This window comes from Bubalus kerabau, chromosome 16 (genome assembly GCF_029407905.1).
Source record: "Bubalus kerabau isolate K-KA32 ecotype Philippines breed swamp buffalo chromosome 16, PCC_UOA_SB_1v2, whole genome shotgun sequence".
In the NCBI taxonomy this organism is placed as follows: domain Eukaryota; kingdom Metazoa; phylum Chordata; class Mammalia; order Artiodactyla; family Bovidae; genus Bubalus; species Bubalus kerabau.
This window is the reverse complement of record NC_073639.1, coordinates 44491760-44512913: the sequence shown is the minus strand read 5'-3', so window position 1 is coordinate 44512913 and position 21154 is coordinate 44491760. Positions and strand designations below refer to the sequence as shown.

The 21154-nt window shown below is 39.9% G+C and overlaps 3 protein-coding genes across 4 annotated transcripts in view; 2 read left to right on the top strand and 1 right to left on the bottom strand.

The window, feature by feature from the left end:
• Positions 1-3708, top strand: part of RXFP1 (relaxin family peptide receptor 1) — a 94166-nt gene extending 90458 nt beyond the window's left edge. Inside the window, exon 18 of the mRNA XM_055550866.1 lies at positions 2959-3708. Coding sequence (XP_055406841.1) covers positions 2959-3260 — 302 coding nt within the window. The 3' untranslated portion in view covers positions 3261-3708. The remainder of the gene's footprint in view (positions 1-2958) is intronic.
• Positions 3709-11170: 7462 nt separating this feature from the next.
• C16H4orf46 (chromosome 16 C4orf46 homolog) lies at positions 11171-15271 on the bottom strand. The gene is made up of 2 exons (XM_055550319.1): positions 14887-15271; positions 11171-13609 (listed from the first exon to the last, which is right to left on the bottom strand). The coding sequence occupies exons 1-2, from the start codon at positions 15067-15069 to the stop codon at positions 13454-13456; spliced, it is 339 nt and encodes a 112-aa protein (XP_055406294.1). The 5' UTR covers positions 15070-15271; the 3' UTR covers positions 11171-13453.
• A 290-nt stretch (positions 15272-15561) lies between these two features.
• ETFDH (electron transfer flavoprotein dehydrogenase) overlaps positions 15562-21154 on the top strand; it is a 44267-nt gene continuing 38674 nt past the window's right edge. The window contains exon 1 of one of the 2 annotated variants that reach the window (XM_055550999.1): positions 15562-15788. In XM_055550999.1, coding sequence (XP_055406974.1) covers positions 15755-15788 — 34 coding nt within the window. In that variant the 5' untranslated portion in view covers positions 15562-15754. Of the gene's footprint in view, positions 15789-15933; positions 16076-21154 lie in introns of those variants that run through there. The other variant, XM_055551000.1, reaches the window with a different exon arrangement.

Genomic DNA, 21154 nt, shown 5'->3' with positions numbered 1-21154 from the left:
TCTTAAAATTATTTTTTCTTCTTGCTATTCTAATTGGGTGATTTACACTATTCTGTCTTCCAAGTTCTTCTGTATCACCCAATCTACCATTGATATCCTCTAGTGTATTAATTCAGAAAAGGCAATGGCACCCCACTCCAGTACTCTTGCCTGGAAAATCCCACGGACGGAGGAGCCTGGAAGGCTGCAGTCCATGGGGTCGCTGAGGGTCGGGCACGACTGAGCGACTTCACTTTCACTTTTCACTTTCCTGCATTGGAGAAGGAAATGGCAACCCACTCCAGTGTTCTTGCCTGGAGAATCCCAGGGACGGGGGAACCTGGTGGGCTGCCGTCTATGGGCTCACACAGAGTCGGACACGACTGAGGTGACTTAGCGGCAGCGGCAGCAGTGTATTAATTACTCAAATAAATTACACTCAGTGTGTTGAAATTCTAATAATTCCATGCTCGATATGACCAGAAAGGAACACAGGTCAATATGATTATCAAGTAATTGCTTCATTTTTTCCAGAACATAAGAAATTTTTATTTCTGAAATACATAGCAACTTAAGGAACACTGCCCCAAAGTGTGAGAGATGATAAGGCACTCTTGATATTTCAAAATAAGGTGCACCACACTCATTAGGATGGTTGTTCTCAAAAACAGAAAACAACAAGTACTGGTGAGGATGTAGAGAAATTAGAACTCTTGTAGCAAAGTAAAATGGCACAGCTGCTATAGAAAACACTATGGTGGTTCCTCAAAAAATTAAACATAGAATTCCCATGGAACTCAGAAATTCTACTTCTGAATATATACCCAAAAGAACTGAAATTAGGGAACCATGCATTCATACACCCAAGTGCAAGGCAGCGTTATTCACAGAAGCCAAAATGTGGAAATGAAACAACCCAACTGTCCATCACTGGTCGATGCTTAAACCAAATATATTATATACACACAGTGGATTATTATTCAGCCTTTAAAGGGAGGAATTTCTGATATATGCTACAATATGGATAGATTCTGAAGACATTATGCTATTGAAACAAGCCGGTCACAAAAGGACAAATATTGTATGATTCCACTTATATGAGGCAACTAGTGTAATCAAAGTCACAAAGACAGAAATTTTGTGAATGCTGTTGTCAGGGATTAGGGGGAGGAAGGTATGGGGGGTTATTGTATAAAGGCACAGAGTTTCAGTGTGGAAAGACAAGAAAGCTTTGGAAATGGATGGTGGTGATGGTTCACAACAATCTGAATGTAGTCAATGCCACTGAACTGTACACTTAAAAATGGTTAAAATGGAAGTTTTTATGTTATGTATAATTACCACAATAAAAATGTATAAAATCCTGTTAACTGTATGCATGTTGCAATATGCACTCATACTTTAAAAATTTATAAACATACAACTTTAATTTTGCTTTTTCCCATGGTTAGTGGTGACAGTGCCTTACATTTTACAAGTACAAGAGGAAACATAGCATAAATTAAATCATCAAGAAAATCTGCAGATTTGGTAGTTGCATATATATACAGTAATTTTAAAAAAAGTTTAGCCAAAGATGTTTTTATTGAAATAAATAGCTAGTCAAAAGCCTAAAAATGCATACCAGTTTTTCAAACCAAATAAATAGCAGAAATATATTAAGGATAAGTCTATATATTCTAAGAAATACATGTACTACCTAATAATTAAAGCACTTGCAAAGGTATGATTTAAATACTAAACAATATTGTTTTTCCTAAAATTGAATCATATCAGAGTAATATGTAATCACCCGGTTAAAAAAACAAAAACAAAAACACATTTCTAGCTACTAGAATTCTTTTGTTGATATATTCAGGAGGTTACTTAGGCAGAAAACTGGTCCTTGAAATGTCAGTTCAGTTCAGTCGCTCAGTTGTGTCTGACTCTTTGCAATCCCATGGACGGCAGCACACCAGGCTTTCCTGTCCATCACCAACTCCCACTACTCAAACTCATGTCCATTGAGTCAGTGATGCCATCCAACCATCTCAACCTCTGTTGTCCACTTCTCCTCCTGCTTTCAATCTTTCCCAGTGTTAGGGTCTTTTCCAGTGAGTCAGTTCTTCATATCAGGTGGCCAAATTATTGGAGTTTCAGCTTCAGCATCAGTCCTTCCAATGAATATTCAGGACTGATTTCCATTAGGAGGACTGGTTGGATCTCCTTGCACTCCAAGGGACTCTCAAGAGTCTTCTCCAACACCACAGTTCAAAAGCATCAATTCTTCAGCTTTATTTATAGTCCAACTCTCACATCCATACATTACTACTGGAAAAACCATAGCTTTGACTAGACGGACCTTTGTTGGCTAAGTAATGTCTACACTTTTTAACATGCTGTCTAGGTTGGTCATAACTTTCCTTCCAAGGAGTAAGCATCTTTTAATTTCATGGCTACAGTCACCATCTGCAGTGATTTTGGAGCCCAGAAAAATAAAGTCAGTCACTGTTTCCACTGTTTCCCCATCTATTTGCCATGAAGTGACAGGACCAGATGCCATGCTCTTAGTTTTCTGAATGTTGGACTTTAAGCTAACTTTTTCACTCTCCTCTTTCACCTTCATCAAGAGGCTCTTTAGTTCTTCTTCACTTTCTGCCATAAGGGTGGTGTCATCTGCATATCTGAGGTTATTGAATTTTTCCTGGCAATCTTGATTTCAGCTTGTGCTTTATCCAGCCCAGAATTTACATGATATACTCTGCATATAAGTTAAATAAGTAGGGTGACAATATACGGGGTGAAATGTCAGCACCCCCTCAAATACTAGCACCCTGGAAAAACATCCTGGAACTACATGTAGACTTGGTATTTAATTATGTGACATCAGGGGTGAAAAATTAAGACTAAAAAGACAGCTGGGGGAGAACTAAGGAAAAGACGTTTACATACCTTATAAACATCCACAGAAACTCAACGAATTTCATTTTTCTCTTCTAGGTACCATAACCTCTTGGGTAGTGATTTTTATTCTGCCTATCAACAGTGCTTTGAACCCAATTCTCTATACTCTTACCACAAGACCATTCAAAGAAATGATCCATCAGTTTTGGTATAACTACAGACAGAGAAGATCTATAGACAGCAAAGGAAGTCAGAAGACATATGCTCCGTCATTCATCTGGATAGAAATGTGGCCCATGCAGGAGATGCCTTCTGAGTTAATGGAGCCAGTTCTTTTCGCAGATTCCTCTGAATTATCACTTATTTCTCAATCAACTAAACTCAACTCCTATTCATAATTGGTGGATACCAATTCTAAACAGAGAATACTGTGAGATGTTTCATGATGGATTTATGAGTATAAACTAAATGCCACAAAATAATTTATAATAATGGCTAAAATCAATTTGCTTAGAAGGACATGAGGTTATTTGGGAGAAAACAAAATGACTGATGCCCGTGTAAAGGGAAATAAATTATATTGATAATATGTATGTATTAGTACATATTTTGGATAGGAAATTAAGAGAAATATATTTCAGAAAGATTCATTTGTTCTATTAGCATGCATTTACTGAGTACCCACTATGTGCATGGCACTGTGGTAAATTCCTGGGAGCAGATAGTAAAAAATCTTGCAATGTTAAATTGTATAACTACAAGAATATATTAATACAAAGACCACCTGCAACTTTTAGTGTAAGGTACAGCTTTGCCTGTCTTGAAACATAAGGATCATGGACACGTTTAAATAAAAGTTTAATGTTTTCTAATAATCAATATATTAACATCAGAGAAAATGTCTCATTATTTGCAAAATACAGATATTTTGTTTTAAGAACTCATTTTACCTCTCTTCAAGTCTTCATACAGTTGAGAGGCAATACACATTTATTCTTATGGAAAAAAAGATGCTCTGATAGTAACTCAAAACAGCACCTTTCTATCAATTTCCTGCCCAGTTGTCTTTTTGCTTTAAATGAGCACCATTATATGAGATTGTAAAAAAGTGATAAAAGTATTGCAAAGGAATGAATCAGAAAAGCTAGAATGAGATAAGTGGAATAGAACTGAGAGTACAGAAATAAAACCCTCATATTTACAGTCAATTGATGTTCAACAGATAAGCTAAGATAATCAAATGGGGAAAGAACCGTCTTATCAATAGATTCCAGTACAACTAGATATTACCATGCAAAAGAATGAATTTGGACTCCTACTTTATACTATATATAAAAATTTACTCAAAACAGATCAATGATATAAACATAACATACATCACTTAGAAGAAAATATATGGGAAATCTTCAAAACCTTGGATTTGACAGTGGATTTTTAGATATAACATGAAAAGCATGAGTAAGAAAAGGAAAAAATGGATAAACTGGAATTCACCTAAATCAAAAACTTTTGTGCATCAAAGAACATAAACAAACACAATGAAAAGACAACCTTCCAGAATGAAAGGACATTTTTATAAATCATATGTCTGAGAAGGGTGTAATGTCCAAAATATATAAAGAACTCTTACAACTCAACAAAAGACAAGCTACTCAATTTTTCAAATGGTCAAAGGACTTAAACAGGTATTTCTTCAAAGGAGATATACAAATGGCCAATAAGCATGTCCAGTATCACTAATCATTAGGAAAATACAAATCAAAACCACTATAAGATAACACTAGGCCTACTGCTACTGCTAAGTTGCTTCAGTCGTGTCTGACTCTGTGCGACCCCATAGACGGCAGCCCACCAAGCTCCCCCGTCCCTGGGATTCTCCAGGCAAGAACACTGGAGTGGATTGCCATTTCCTTCTCCAATGCATGAAAGTGAAAAGTGAAAGTGAAGTCGCTCAGTCGTGTCCGACCCTTAGCAACCCCATGGACTGCAGCCTACCAGGCTCCTCCATCCATGGGATTTTCCAAGCAAAAGTACTGGAGTGGGGTGCCATTGCCTTCTCTGACTAGGCCTACTAGGGGGTTACATTTTTTTTTTTTTAATGGAAAATAACAAGCATTGGCAAGGATATGGTGACTGAAACCTTTCTACATTGCTGGTTTTGTTTGTGCATGCATGCTCAGGCATGTCCAACTCTTTGTGACCCTATGAACTATAGTCTGCCAGGCTCCTCTGTCCATGGAATTCTCCAGGCAACACTACTAGAGTGGGTTGCCATGCCCTCCTCCAGGGGATCTTCCTGACCCAGGGGTCGAACCTGCATTTCCTGAGTCTCCTTAATTGCAGGCAGATTTTGTACCCACTGAGCCACTTGGGAAGCCCCTACATTGCTGGTGGGAATGTAAAATGATGCAGTCTCTGTAGAAAACCATTTGGTTGTTCCACAAAAGTTTATTGTAAAATTCCCATATGATACAGCAATTTCACTCTTGGGTATAAACCCAAAAGAAAAAAGGATTCAGATACTTGTTTGCAAATACTCATCATAGCATTATTCATAGCTGCAAAAAGATAGAAGCAACCCAAGTGCCCATCAACTGATGAACAGATAACAAAATGTGGAGTACACACACAATGGAATATTATTCAACCACAAAAAGGAATGAATTCTGACACATGCTAGAACATAATGAATGTGAAATAAGCCAGACACAAAAAGTTGAAATAACTACATGATTCCACTTACATGAAATACCTAGAATAAGCAAATTCAGACAGAAAGTAGATCAGAGGTTACCAGGGTAGAGGGGTTGGAGATATGATACCTGAGAAGTACAGGGTAACTTCTTGGGCAAAAACAAGTTCTAAGGGCTTCCCTGGTGGTCCAGTGGTTAAGAATCCACCTGCCAATGCAGGGGACATGGATTTGATCCCTGCTTATGGTGAAGAGTGAAGAGGAGCTAAAGAGCCTCTTGATGAAAGTGAAAGAGTTGAGTGAAAAGTTGGCTTAAAGCTCAACATTCAGAAAACAAAGATCATGGCATCTGGTCCCATCACTTCATGGAAAGTAGATGGGGAAACAGTGGAAGCAGTGTCAGACTTTATTTTTGGGGCTCCAAAGTCACTGCAGATAGTGACTGCAGCCATGAAATTAGAAGACACTTACTCCTTGGAAGGAAAGTTATGACCAACCTAGACAGCATATTCAAAAGCAGAGACATTACTTAGCCAACAAAGGTCCATCTAGTCAAGGCTATGGTTTTTCCAATGGTCATGTATGTATGTGAGAGTTGGACTGTGAAGAAAGCTGAGTGCCGAAGAACTGATGCTTTTGAACTGTGGTGTTGGAGAAGACTCTTGAGAGTCCCTTGGACTGCAAGGACATCCAACCAGTCCATGCTAAAGGAGATCAGTCCTGGGAGTTCTTTGGAAGGAATGATGCTAAAGCTGAAACTCCAATACTTTGGCCATCTTATGTGAAGGGTTGACTCGTTGGGAAAGATTCTGATGCTGGGAAGAATTGGGTGCAGGAGGAGAAGGGGACGACAGAGGATGAGATGGCTGGATGGCATCACCGACTCGATGGACATGAGTTTGAGTAAACTCCAGGAGTTGGTGATGGACAGGGAGGCCTGGTGTGCTGCGATTCATGGGGTCACAAAGAGTTGGACACAACTGAGTGACTGAACTGAACTGAACTGGGAAGACCCCACAGGTTGTGGGGCAAATAAGCCTGTATGTCATCATTACTGAAGCCAGGTCTGAGTCCTTTCTGTTCTTATATGCTGCTGCTGCTGCTGAGTTGCTTCAGTTGTGTCCAACTCTATGCGACTCCATGGACAGCAGCCCACCAGGGTCCTCAGTCCACGGAATTCTTTAGGCAAGAATACTAGAGTGGGTTGCCATTGCCTTCTCCATTCTTACATGAAATAATACATTTTTTACATGAAGAATGTCATACTTTCAACAAAAATATATATATTTACATATGCCAAGAGATTTATTATAAGGAATTGGCTCATGAGATTATGGAGGCTGGCAAGTCCAAAAACCTGCAAAGCCAATATCCCAGTTCAAGTCCAAAGGCCAGAAGCTACTGTAGAACCAGGAAAAGCCAATGGCCCAGTTCAAAGGTCATCAGGCAGGAAGGTCCATGGTTGTACTGATTGCATGAGGCCCACCCACATTATGGAGGGCAATCTGTTTTATTCAGTCTACTAACTGAATTGTTAATCTTATCCAAAAACACCCTCACACAAACACCCTTAATGTCTGACAAAACATATGGGTACCCTGTGATCCAGTCAAGTTGACACATTAACTATCACATATGGGGAAACTAATCAATCTAATCACACTAGGACCACAGCCTTGTCTATCTCAATGAAACTAAGCCATGCCCGTGGGGCAACCCAAGATGGGCAGGTCATGGTGGAGAGATCTGACAGAATGTGGTCCACTGGAGAAGGGAATGACAAACCACTTCAGTATTCTTGCCTTGAGAACCCCATGAACAGTATGAAAAGGCAAAATGATAGGATACTGAAAGAGGAACTCCCCAGGTCAGTAGGTACCCAATATGCTACTGGAGATCAGTGGAGAAATAACTCCAGAAAGAATGAAGGGGTGGAGCCAAAGAAAAAACAATACCCCGCTGTGGATGTACTGGTGATAGAAGCAAGGTCCAATGCTGTAAAGATCAATATTGCATAGGAACCTGGAATGTCAGGTCCATAAATCAAGGCAAATTGGAAGTGGTCAAACAAGAGATGGCAAGAGTGAATGTCGACATTCTAGGAATCAGCGAACTGAAATGGACTGGAATGGGTGAATTTAACTCAGATGACCATTATATCTACTACTGCGGGCAGGAATCCCTCAGAAGAAATGGAGTAGCCATCATGGTCAACAAAAGAGGCCAAAATGCAGTACTTGGATGCAATCTCAAAAATGACAGAATGGTCTCTGTTCATTTCCAAGGCAAACCATTCAATATCACAGTAATCCAAGTCTATGCCCCAACCAGTAATGCTGAAGGAGCTGAACTTGAATGGTTCTATGAAAACCTACAGGACCTTTTAGAACTAACACCCAAAAAAGATGTCCTTTTCATTATAGGGGACTGGAATGCAAAAGTAGGAAGTCAAGAAAACACCTGGAGTAACAGGCAAATTTGGCCTTGGAATATGGAATGAAGCAGGGCAAAGACAAAGAGTTTTGCCAAGAAAATGCACTGGTCATAACAAACACCCTCTTCCAACAACACAAGAGAAGACTCTACACATGGACGTCACCAGATGGTCAACACCAAATCAGATTGATTATATTCTTTGCAGCCAAAGATGGAGAAGCTCTATACAGTCAACAAAAACAAGACCAGGAGCTGACTGTGGCTCAGACCATGAACTCCTTATTGCCAAATTCAGACTTAAATTGAAGAAAGTAGGGAAAACCACTAGACCATTCAGGTATGACCTAAATCAAATCCCTTATGATTATACAGTGGAAGTGAGAAATAGATTAAGGGCCTAGATCTGACAGATAGACTGCCTGATGAACTATGGAATGAGGTTCGTGACATTGTACAGGAGACAGGAATCAGGACCATCCCCATGGAAAAGAAATGCAAGAAAGCAAAATGGCTGTCTGGGGAGGCCTTACAAATAGCTGTGAAAAGAAGAGAAGCGAAAAGCAAAGGAGAAAAGGAAAGATATAAGCATCTGAATGCAGAGTTCCAAAGACTAGCAAGAAGAGATAAGAAAGCCTTCCTCAGCGATCAATGCAAAGAAATAGAGGAAAACAACAGAATGGGAAAGACTAGAAATCTCAAGAAAATTAGAGATACCAAGGGCACATTTCATGCAAATATGGGCTCGATAAAGGACAGAAACGGTATGGACCTAACAGAAGCAGAAGATATTAAGAAGAGTTGGCAAGAATACACAGAAGAACTGTACAAAAAAGATCTTCACGACCCAGATAATCACGATGGTGTGATCACTCATCTAGAGCCAGACATCCTGGAATGTGAAGTCAAGTGGGCCTTAGAAAGCATAACTATGAACAAAGCTAGTGGAGGTGATAGAATTCCAGTTGAGCTATTTTAAATCCTGAAAGATGATGCTGTGAAAGTACTGCACTCAATATATCAGCAAATTTGGAAAACTCAGCAGTGGCCTCAGGACTGGAAAAGGTCAGTTTTCATTCCAATCCCAAAGAAAGGCAATGCCAAAGAATGCTCAAACTACCGCACAATTGCACTCATCTCACAGGCTAGTAAAGTAATGCTCAAAATTCTCCAAGCCAGGCTTCAGCAATACGTGAACTGTGAACTTCCAGATGTTCAAGCTGGTTTTAGAAAAGGCAGAGGAACCAGAGATCAAATTGCCAACATCCGCTGCATCATGGAAAAAGCAAGAGAGTTCCAGAAAAACATCTATTTCTGCTTTATTGACTATGCCGAAGCCTCTGACTGTGTGGATCACAAGAAACTGTGGGAAATTCTGAAAGAGATGGGAATACCAGACCACCTGACCTGCCTCTTGAGAGATCTGTATGCAGGTCAGGAAGCAATAGTTAGAACTGGACATGGAACAACAGACTGGATCCAAATAGGAAAAGGAGTACGTCAAGACTGTATATTGTCACCCTGCTTATTTAACTTCTATGCAGAGTACATCATGAGAAACACTGGACTAGAAGAAGCACAAGCTAGAATCAAGATTGCCAGGAGAAATATCAATAACCTCAGATATGCAGATGACACCACCCTTATGGCAGAAAGTGAAGAGGAACTAAAAAGCCTCTTGATGAAGGTGCAAGAGGAGAGTGAAAAGTTGGCTTAAAGCTCAACATTCAGAAAACAAAGATCATGGCATCTGGTCCCATCACTTCATGGGAAATAGATGGGGAAACAGTGGAAACAGTGTCAGACTTTATTTTTCTGGGCTCCAAAATCACTGCAGATGGTGACTGCAGCCATGAAATTAAAAGACGCTTACTCCTTGGAAGGAAAGTTATGACCAACCTAGATAGCATATTCAAAAGCAGAGACATTAATTTGCCAACAAAGTTTCCTCTAGTCAAGGCTATGGTTTTTCCTGTGGTCATGTATGGATGTGAGAGTTGGACTGTGAAGAAAGCTGAGGACCGAAGAATTGATGCTTTTGAACTGTGGTGTTGGAGAAGACTCGTGAGAGTCCCTTGGACTGCAAGGAGATCCAACCAGTCCATTCTGGAGATCAGCCCTGGGATTTCTTTGGAATGATGCTAAAGCTGAAACTCCAGTACCTTGGCCACCTCATGCAAAGAGTTGACTCATTGGAAAAGACTCTGATGCTGGGAGGGATTGGGGGCAGGAGGAGAAGGGGACAACAGAGGATGAGATGGCTGGATGGCATCACTGACTCGATGGACGTGAGTCTGAGTGAACTCCGGGAGTTGGTGATGGACAGGGAGGCCTGGCGTGCTGCGATTCATGGGGTCGCAAAGAGTCGGACACGACTAAGCAACTGAACTGAACTGAAGTGATGGGGAAACTAAGTAAAATCACAGCCTTGAATATTAATAAGGTTAACCAAGAGATAGGTAGCAAGGCATAGTGTAGACAAGCATATTAGTTTTGGTGTTGGAGACCCTCAGGCAAATTATTTCAACTCAGCCTGTTCTCCATTCTATAGATAGGAATATCACTTTCCTCAAAGAGCTAATATGGTTACATGAAATAATGTTTATAAACCTAACATTGTTTGGCATGTATTTCATGCTCAGAATTTTTGAAACTAAACATACTATTTTAATACTAAAAATTTCATTTTACTGTCATCATCCTCTTGAGGCTCTTAAAAGTTTACATCAGTCAGAACATTAAGTTGTCCTCTGAGATTTATGTAGATATGGCAATGAACTACTAAGTTTTAAAATTTTTTGTCTTTAAGTAAGACAAAATATTTACATTTTGACCTCCTTCCCCATCTCTCCCATGAAGCACAGCAAAAAGAAATATAAAAAGGTATGATTTTTTTTAAGTCACTCTTGAAAATAAGATGAACTTCTCTGTGGACCACACATGGCAACAGAAACTGTGAGCAGAGCTGAGCTGTGGGCCTGTGGACTCCAAACAATAGCGGCTATGAGTTTTGCAAGAGGAATTAAGTGTCCTCAGAAGGCTCACTGCCTGAAATTGGGGGTTAACCCAAGCAAATGGCAATTGAATAAAATTAGAAATCAATTAACATGATTTTTCTACCTTAGAAAAACGTATGTTGGGGGGTGGGGCAGGCAGGGAGAGGAACTCACACACACAAAGAGCAAAGTAGTACAGATCACATTTATGATACAGCTAAACCAGGGGAAGTTACAGAGAATCTTAGCATGAGATGAAGCAAACAGATCAAAACAATGAATGCAGAATTCAGACCAGGTCATTTGTATGTGAATTGAATGACATATAGCATCTGAAACATGGTATTTGGAGGAACAGCTATACACATACAAAAATAAATAAAACAAAACCCAAGAACTAAACCACAAGCCAAAAGAAATTCAGGTGGATTAAACATCTAAACACTAAAAACACTAAAAACTTTTTTTAAACTTTTGGAAAGAACATACATAACAGAGCATTATGTAGTATCGAAAATATGTAATAGCTATAAATCCATACAGAAAAGACAAAACATAACAGAAAAATGGGCAAAAGGTATCACCTGCGAAATCATACTGCATTTCCTCAATGTCCTGTACTTACACGAGGCAGCACTATTCAGTGTGCGGGACTATCTATAAGAAAGGAATATCAGAAGAAGACCACTGGGGCCCTCTGGAGGCTGGTTACTACACACACAACATAGTATTTTTTTTATTTGACATACAGTCAATAATATTAGTTTCAAGATAGTACTTTGTAGTGTTTTGGTAACACATATGTGTATTAAAAACATAAAAACACAAACTAGAATATGCAATCCCTCTAGGACAGAGGTTATCTCTGGGGAGAAAGGGATGGAATCAAAAGGTAATAAAATAAGTTTCAAATGCATCTAACACTTTCATATTAATATGTTCATAGATCTAAAGAAAAAATAACCAAATGCTAACATTTATTAAATCTGCATGGTGGAAATATACGGGTGTTCTTTAAGTGATTCACCTTTCCTCTTACGTTTGAAATATTTCAACAAAGTTTTAAAATAATGAACCTGAAGAAATGAAAATAACATTTGCTTTGAACAAGCTTATTTTTATAGATTTTAAAAATTGCAATTTTCACGACACATAAGAAAAATATTTTTCTAGCATCAAAATAAGCATCTCTTTGGTATAGTAACACACCACAAATGTTATCTTTAACATAAAAGATTAATCAAGAACCGTGACTTAATATGTTAAATAAAACTATCCTTTGCCCATCCATGTGTCCCCTTTCACAGGCCCATTGTGGGGCTTGGAAGTGTAGTTCTGTGCATACCTCCACAGCTACAAGAATTAAGATGCTGCATCAGATATGTCCAGAAGTCACACAACAGAGAATTAGTTGGCTTAATCATCGATACATATGACACAAACTCACCAAAAGAGACAGCACGCGTGCACAACGTATGATATGAGACGTAAAACAGAGCATTTTCATGAAGATCAAATAATATGAAAATAATTACATCATTTAAATTTGATGCATTTTTTAAAGTACTTGTTTAGAATTATTACATTCAGAATATAAAATTATTACCTGCCAAGCTCCAAAAGTAATAACACAAAGCCATAATTTTATAAGGCACTTTAAGGAGAACAATTAAACATACAAAACAGTGAATATAAGAAATATCCATAAAAGCAGTTAACCTCAGAAATAGAGGGGGAAAAAAATATGTATTTTTTCAAGATAGGCTTCAGTAAAAGTTTTTTTGAAAAGCATCACAGAGGGGCAAAAAATATCATATATTTTAAAAAGTTGTTATCAAAGTTCAAATTCCTGTTTAAAAAAAAAAGATAACATTTTCCTTCAAGTCAGTGAGGTTCTGACTCAAATACTTTTTCAAGAAACAATTAACATCCTTATGCTAAAATTAAGAAGAAAAAGCAGCTTTTAATTATGCTGTCAACTCTTATTTAACAAACATTTAGTGACTGTTGTGTAACAGTGTTTTAGGTTTCTGGAAATATGTAAGTAACTAAGACACAATCATTGGTTCTAGGGAACTTAGCCCAGTGGAGCTAAATCTAACATTGGTAACATGAAAGTTTACCTTCTTTGGGCCATAAATAAAGCTCAATTTCAAATTCTGCTATTCTTGGCATCTTCTTGCAAATAGAAGAGCATAATGGTCCACCTAGTTTGCTACTGGTAACACTGTGGCATTATTATCTACTGATAACTTTCATAAAAGATTCTTTGAAAGTTCAGAGAACAGAAAGTGTTTAAAGATAAACAAATATGAATCAGCCTCAAAAATAACATCAGCATCCTGTTTACACAAAATGAAGAAAACCAAGAAAAATTTCATCTTCAGTATCCAAAACCGTGTGATTATCCAGTCTCCATGGTACATGTGCAAACACCATAGATGAGGAGGTATGCATTATTACAGTCAAATCAATTGTCAGGCTTCAAGGAATCATAGCCTTCTTTCAAGAGGTCCCGCCATGTTTTAAGGAAACGTGCATTTTCTGTACATTTGAAAGCAAGCTCTTCCACTTGAGCTGATACTGCAGATGTGGCTTCCAGAAGTTTGGTTAATGAAAATGCTGCCTGAAAGTTAAAAAAAAAAAAAAAAAAAATCAAACAATGTAAGTTTATTTTTTAAATTCTCTCCCTATTTTATGAACCTGGCTGAAAATAGCTTAGAATCCAATGCCCAAGTTCTTTTCTTTAAAAAGTTAAAAATCTTCAAACTAAGACACGTCAGCTCTTTAGTGGAACCTAAAAAAATTTCTACATTAAGTAAGCTTTGAGGACATATGCCTACTAGAAAGATATACATTATGTATGAGACATGACCAGTCAGCATCTTTTTCGGGTTATAATACACTAGAGTCTCATTTAGCTCAACAAGACGACTTGGGCCCGTTGACACCAAGTACCAGAAGTATTTGAAGGACTTAGGATACAGCTCTTACTGATGGGAGGAAGCGACTTGCTCCGCTATTTTTATCTGTTTAACACTGGAGACAATGAAATCGTATGAACCAAAGAACAGACACTCTGAGCTCACAATTAACACCAACAAAAACAACACCCATGCAGAAAACACGGTACTCTTGGTGGAAAACTCATTTCTTGATCAAATGCTTTCTTCACCCACCGTGTAAAGTAACACTGTTCCTGGGTAACAAACACTTCAGCACTGCATTCTACACACTCACTTGGAACAGCCTGGTTCAGCAAAGACGAAGCTGTGTTAGCATTTCAGCCACCTTTTTAAAACAAATACTTGCTGAGGAATGAGAGAATAACGGAGTTCACCCCGCGGTTTGCAATCTGCACAGGAGGATCTCCCAGTTAAGACGACACCCTACAGACTTCATTCACTTGACCTTAAATTGAGAAACCCGACTGTGTGCGATGGGTGGCTGGGTGGCTGTGAGTGTACGCGCGCGTCTACAAACTGGAGACTCAACAGGAGCAGTTCAGACCAGGAATCCCGGCCATCAGAGGGACGGGTCTTTGTACTGTTAGGGGAAGCAATCTGGACCACGGGGCGGGGACTAACCCATCCTAACTGGGTCCGCTCAGAAGGATAATCGCCTAGCCAGCAGGCTCTGGGCAGGCGGCCAGCTAAACAAGGCGAGGGGGAGGGAGACGGATCAAGATCCAGCAGAGGAATCCCTGTCTGGCCCTCAGCCCCGCAGACGAGGCAGGGCGGTGGGTTTGTAAACTGCGCCGTTTCGGGTTACAGCGCGAGAGCTGAACCAGACGTCCAGGCACGAAGACCCGGCGCGGGCGCGGCGGGAGAGGGATGCCCTGGACTCCCGACGCGGCTCTTGAATACGTGCGGGACACGGCCCGGACCCGCCGGCCGCACTCACGTCTCCGATCTGCAGCTCCACCTCTTCCAGCGGGTCCACCAGTCGGCCGCTGCTCCTGCTCGGAACCGGCCAGCCCAAACCCCCCGGGGCGCTGGGGGAAGATGCTGAAGACGTGTCTGAAGACGAAGGAGAAGAAGGGGGCGGCGGCGGCGGGGAAACCTGCAGCCCTTCAGGGTTCGCCATGGAGCGGGGCTGGGCGACTGGACCGGACTTGGGAGGCCGAACCAATACCAACCGTCTTTCAACCGCTCGCGCCCAAAGCCCAGCGGGCCCGCCTCCTCTCGGCTCTCCGCCGGGGACCGCGAAGCCTTGTCACTTTCTCGGGACAGCCAATCAGATGCCAATGAGTTCGCCTGAGGCTGCTCTCCGCTCCAGGGGAAAACCTCCCAACGGGCTCCCAGACGCCGGAGCAGAAGACCACAGCTCCCAAGGTGCCGTGCGCGCCGCTCCGCCTCACAGTCTTGGGACTCTGCGCGCAATTCATCCTGGGATTTGTGGTCCCCCCCCACCCCTCCCCAACCATTCTGGCGCCCTCAGCGCACGCCGGGTGAGAGGCCGCTCAGCCTGCAGCCGCGGGCGGCGCTGGGACTTTGAGTCCCTTCCCTTGCCCCTTCGGTCCGTGACCCGGAAGCGCTGCGGGCGTCGCGTCGCGTCGCGTCGCGTCTCTCGTGGCGTCACTCGTGGCGCCCGCGTACAACAAGACAGGCGGGAGCCTGGTGAAGCTGGAGCGTTCCGCGGAGCAGACAGGTGGTAACTGCTTGCGTCTCGGCGGGCGATGGCGCCCCCAGTGGCTTAGAGGTCCCGCGCCCATACGAGTCAAGCCCAACCTCCTCCCCTGGCGTCGGCCAGCGTCCTGTCTGCTGTGAACATGCAGGTGCTGCTGGCCAGATTGGCCTGCCCGGGTGAGCGGGGTCGGCGGGCGCGGGTTGACAGGGCAAGGTCGCGGGGCCAGTCCGGGCTCACCTCTCTAGGGAGGAACTCGGGCAAGGGCGCGCGATCAGCGCCAGGTGGATCCTGGTTTCCTCCCCGGGCTTGTCCCTATTGAAAAAGTTGACAACTAGGGCAGAGGTCACGGGCGGAGGAAACTTGTCAACGCGGCTCCCGAGCGGAATCTTCCCCGAACCCTGGTGCTGACCCTCTTCCCAAAGCCCAGATGTCCTAGACTTGCAACAGCCTTGTTGGAAAATGGGTAAATTAGCTATTACACAGGTTTTCTCCTTGGTCCTCTCCTGACTTGCGTCTTGCAGCCGTCCTACTCCTTTCTTAAGAATTTGAACTCTGTTCTGTCACACTGACTTTTATATGGTACCCAAGTCATCAGGTTGTCTCTGGAGCCGGGAATTTTTCTGTGTTGTCTAAAATTAACTCTACGGCGTATCGTGTTATGGTTGCCCCTAGAACCATCATGATGACTTGGTAATACCTCATTACCTCCCCTTTCACCTTAAAAAAAGTAGAATGATGTCGTTGGACGGTTTTTGTTTGTTTTACTTAAAAACAGTTAAAAAAATTTACTCCAAGATATCTCTCAAAACTGACTTAATGTTTTCTGTAGTTTATTTAAATTAAATTTTGGTTCTAGAATAAACAAGTGTACATATTGCAAATTCACGGATATTATTATGTAAATTTCACAAAAGTAGAATTTTGTCAAATTTGTCTACCATGTATTAAATAATTGGAATTTAAAGTTTCTGTTACTGGTGCATGTTTTACGACACCTAATGTGTAAATACTGTTGACTGAAAAAAAATGCACACCCTAAAAGGTTGAGGATTATGTTTTACTCAGCAGGCACAGGGAGCACTTAGCCCAGGAGACAGCCTCTTAAGAGGGACAGCTCTGAAGAGGTAAGGTAGAAGCCAGGATATATAGGAGTTTTTGCAAAAACAAACAAGTGAAACACACAAAATAGGTAGTTGGAACATCAAAAGATTACTGCTAATTAAAAAATATATATCTCAAGTTAATGAATTTAGAGCTTTTCTGTGTATGGGAAGATGTAAGAGTTTGGGCTCATTGAAATCATTCCTTTGATATGCATCTCCACTATCTAGGCCCAGTGTCTTGCTTTTCTCCATCCTGAGTCCCTTCAGAGTACACGGTCAGGGACAGCTGCAGTAGCTGAGAGCTGGATGGCCACAACATCCTTTGTTTACTGATACAGCAGGTGATATTCTTTGTCCACAGTGCCTCCTCTAAGTCATAAATTTGACCAACGTTTGGGAATCATTTCATGACCAGTTTTTGTCCCTTGGTGCTAGGAAGGTTCATTCCTAGATCGGGCGAAGATTCTGTTGATAGGCCACCCAATGTGTTATTTTTGGATCAGGCCCTGTTGATAATCTAAAATTCTCTGGAGTGCCTGTCTCACTAGTTTATTATGATCCAGGAGATGTTTTCCCTTGCCGTTTATTCCCATATCTGAATTGCACTGTTACAATTATTCTGTGTAGAGTTAATCTATATGTAAATTGTCTTAAGACATTAATTTTGTTGGAGGCCTGGTTAAACATTGGATGATGCCAAAGGAAATCTTATGAAATAGAAAGGATATAAGTAATTCAGCTAATAACATTAATAAGGTCATAGTGCAGCAGAGAGAGGGACGAGTCATAAGTAATTTGAATCCAACAAGAGAGCAAATTAAAACAATGATCAGTATAACTAGTTGTAGTCTGGTTGAAATAAGCCATCCAACCCAGAGGAGAACCAGCTGAACAAGCCAAATTTTGGAGGGATCACATAGAGAGAAAGATAATGTTTCATCTTCATTTACAAAGGTATACTTTATCAACTTGTTGTAGGTAAGTGTAAGAGGAAAGGTTTTTCAGTTCAGTGATATGATCTGAAAATTATCAGGAATTTGTATATGCCAAAAAGTCATTTTTATAAATCTTGAAAATCTTCACTTTACAAAAGTATCAGAGTGAAGCAATGATTGTCTATAAATGACAAAATACTTAAAATGACATGGTTAAAGATCTGATTACAATGCAGTTGACAAGAAACTTGGATATTTCTGTGACAGACAGCATTTTAAGATAATAACTAGAATTATGATTAATAGCATTATATTGATAACAGGGTATACCAGATTTGTGGGAGTTCTTTATTTATTTTAGAATATATGTGTTAATGACATCTAACCTTAGATGGCTTCACCACCGCTTATGTGACAATGTTTCCCATGTACGTTAACATAAATAAACCTAATTAGTTTAATATCTCTCTGCGATATCAGGGTTCCTTTGAAGTATCCCAGAGTTAGTTGAAGGTCAAAAGGACTTTAGTTAGAATTTGCTATTTGGGACGTTTGTCAAAAATATCAAAAAGGTTTCAAAACACTGGTCAAGTAGGATCATAGGTCATTGTGAAACAACACTTATTCACTTAACCAAAGTGACAAAATATTTCAAAAGCAAAAACAGATCATTTAGAGGCACAGAAACTCAATCTGTTATCAAAAGCAGGGAAAATTTTTTTCTCTTAACAGAGAGAGGAACCAAGACCAGTCCTACTCCAGCCTACTTTTAATTACAAAATCCATTTACATTATTAAATTTAATCTAATCCTAGCCTGACCATTTTCAAAACTCCTTTTTCAGGGCTCTTTTTCTATAGACCTTCCACAACTTTCTCTATTCTTATTAGTTTGTTCCTTAAGTTTTTTAATCCAGAAATAACTGGCTCTAGGACAAAATCACCCTTACAGTTCCAACAGGTTCATTTCTATTCTTCAGTCTTCTTTTGCCGAAAACATACATCCTACTTTGCTTATACACTGAACTACTTCCCTTGATAGTTTTAGTGGCTTTGATTACATGTTATAGTTTTAACCCTTAAAAACCTTAATCTTTAGCAGAAACCTGAAAGGAACAAGTGATTATGAACTGTTTGTGAAACCAGCATTTCCCATTTGGGATATTCTATAACTTCTAGAAACATATATCTTCTCATAACATAATTTCTTTATTCTATGTGATATAAGATATGTCCAATAAAGCCAAAGATCTTTGGTTTCCCTCTTGTGAGGAAACAAAAGTAGGTCAATTCAGACCTGTTTAGCAATTAATGTTCCAGTATTTTATCTTATTTGAAATGACCTGGATATTCAAGGAATTACCATCATTTAACTTATCAAAATTCAAATTACCAAAAATCTGAAGAAACTATTTTAAGATAAACATACCCAAAACAAAAGAATTCCTAAAGAGTTCACCAGAAAACTTTTCTCATTTACCTTTATTGGTTAACTTAAAGTCATATCAAATTAATTTTTTTTTCACATTGACAAACTCTATAACAGAAATGACATGAACTTACTGACCTTCAGTAAACTTAGGTACAATAAAAGTAAGACATGTCTGTATTGACTAAACCAATGAGCTTAATATAACTTTAATATCAGATGTTAATTTAATATTGAATATTGTCTAGACCATGTGAACCCCAAATTCCCTCCAACAAGTTGCTTTTATATTTAGAAATATTTAGTTTGTAAACACTTACTTTAAGTCAATTAAATAGACCTCTTTTATAAGTTTAATTTTGTTCATATTTTCCAGAGTCAGAGATATCTCATATGTGATGTACACCCAGACACATAAACAGACAAAACTAGAGATCGCATAGATTCACTCTAAAAACTTAGTTATGAATCGGGTATTGCCATATAAACTCACAAGTTTATAAGTAACAGTTGGAATAAGATAAATTTGTTTGGTCAGATTAATACTTCACTATTTGTGGAAAGGTCTTCAGATTTATATTTGTCCTTGATAAACCCTTAAGGAGGCTAAGAATTAGATTTTGGGTGAGGGGACCTTTCCAACAGTTTGAGTTTTAAAAGGTCTTTTTCCCACTTTCCCCCCTCCAGTTCAGGTTTTATTTGATTGAGCTAATTAGCCTCAGTCTCAGTTTTTTGGGAGCTGTATTTACATTTCTGATCTGTAGAGACTTGCAAGATACAGTAGCTCCTGATAGTAAAAGACTGATTTGTCCATCTATACTTACTATGATTTGCTTTTGTATCAGAGATTTCCAGCTAAACTGCAAATCAAAAAAGAGTCCTGGGTTTTAGAACTTTAGGGTTTAATTTGTCATGCCTTCAAAAACTTGCGTAATGCATTGACAAAGCCCCTCTTTCTGAGTACATAGGTAAGACCCAGAGCAAAATGTCTATTATTATTTTTTAGCCTCTGAATATTAGTTCCCAGTTTTTACTTTATATTGTCTTGGCTCAGGTAACCCTATTGGTTTCCTTTCACATGTTTAAATAATATTTCCTAGGGGCCAGATTAATATACCCTGTCTTAGAATACCAAGAAGAGGAAGCCCAGTGAAACATGTCTATCCCACAATATAATTCAGCAAAAGAGATGTAAAACATCTTATATAAAGCCTATTTAAACATACCAATTTTTATAAACTTTCATCTCAATTCTGTCAACTTTTAGTTGACAATTAGAACCCAATGAATAGGCTTTGGTCTTAAAAGCAGTCCTAGAAGCTTTCCTTTCTTTTATTCTCCAACCATTTTGACCATTTTGTATAAAAGGTTCTCAGATCCCTAGTAAGGGATTGAGCCAAGGGGCACAAGCCCTCTTGTCATATTGTAACTGGTCTAAATGTTGCCCCAACTAATTGGCAAACTACCACACAATTGCACTCATCTCACACGCTAGTAAAGTAATGCTCAAAATTCTTCAAGCCAAGCTTCAGCAATACGTGAACCGTGAACTTCCAGATGTTCAAGCTGGTTTTAGAAAAGGCAGAGGAACCAGAGATCAAATTGCCAACATCCGCTGGGTCATGGAAAAAGCAAGAGAGTTCCAGAAAAACATCTATTTCTGCTTTATTGACTATGCCAAAGCCTTTGACTGTGTGGATCACAAGAAACTGTGGAAAATTCTGAAAGAGATGGGAATACCAGACCACCTGACCTGCCTCTTGAGAAACCTGTATTTAGGTCAGGAAGCAACAGTTAGAACTGGACATGGAACAACAGACTGGTTCCAAATAGGAAAAGGAGTACGTCAAGGCTGAACATTGTCACCCTGCTTATTCAACTTATATGCAGAGTACATCGTGAGAAACGGTGGGCTGGAAGAAGCACAAGCTGGAATCAAGATTGCCAGGAGAAATATCAATAACCTCAGATATGCAGATGACACCACCCTTATGGCAGAAAGTGAAGAGGAACTAAAAAGCCTCTTGATGAAAGTGAAAGAGGAGAGTGAAAAAGTTGACTGAAAGCTCAACATTC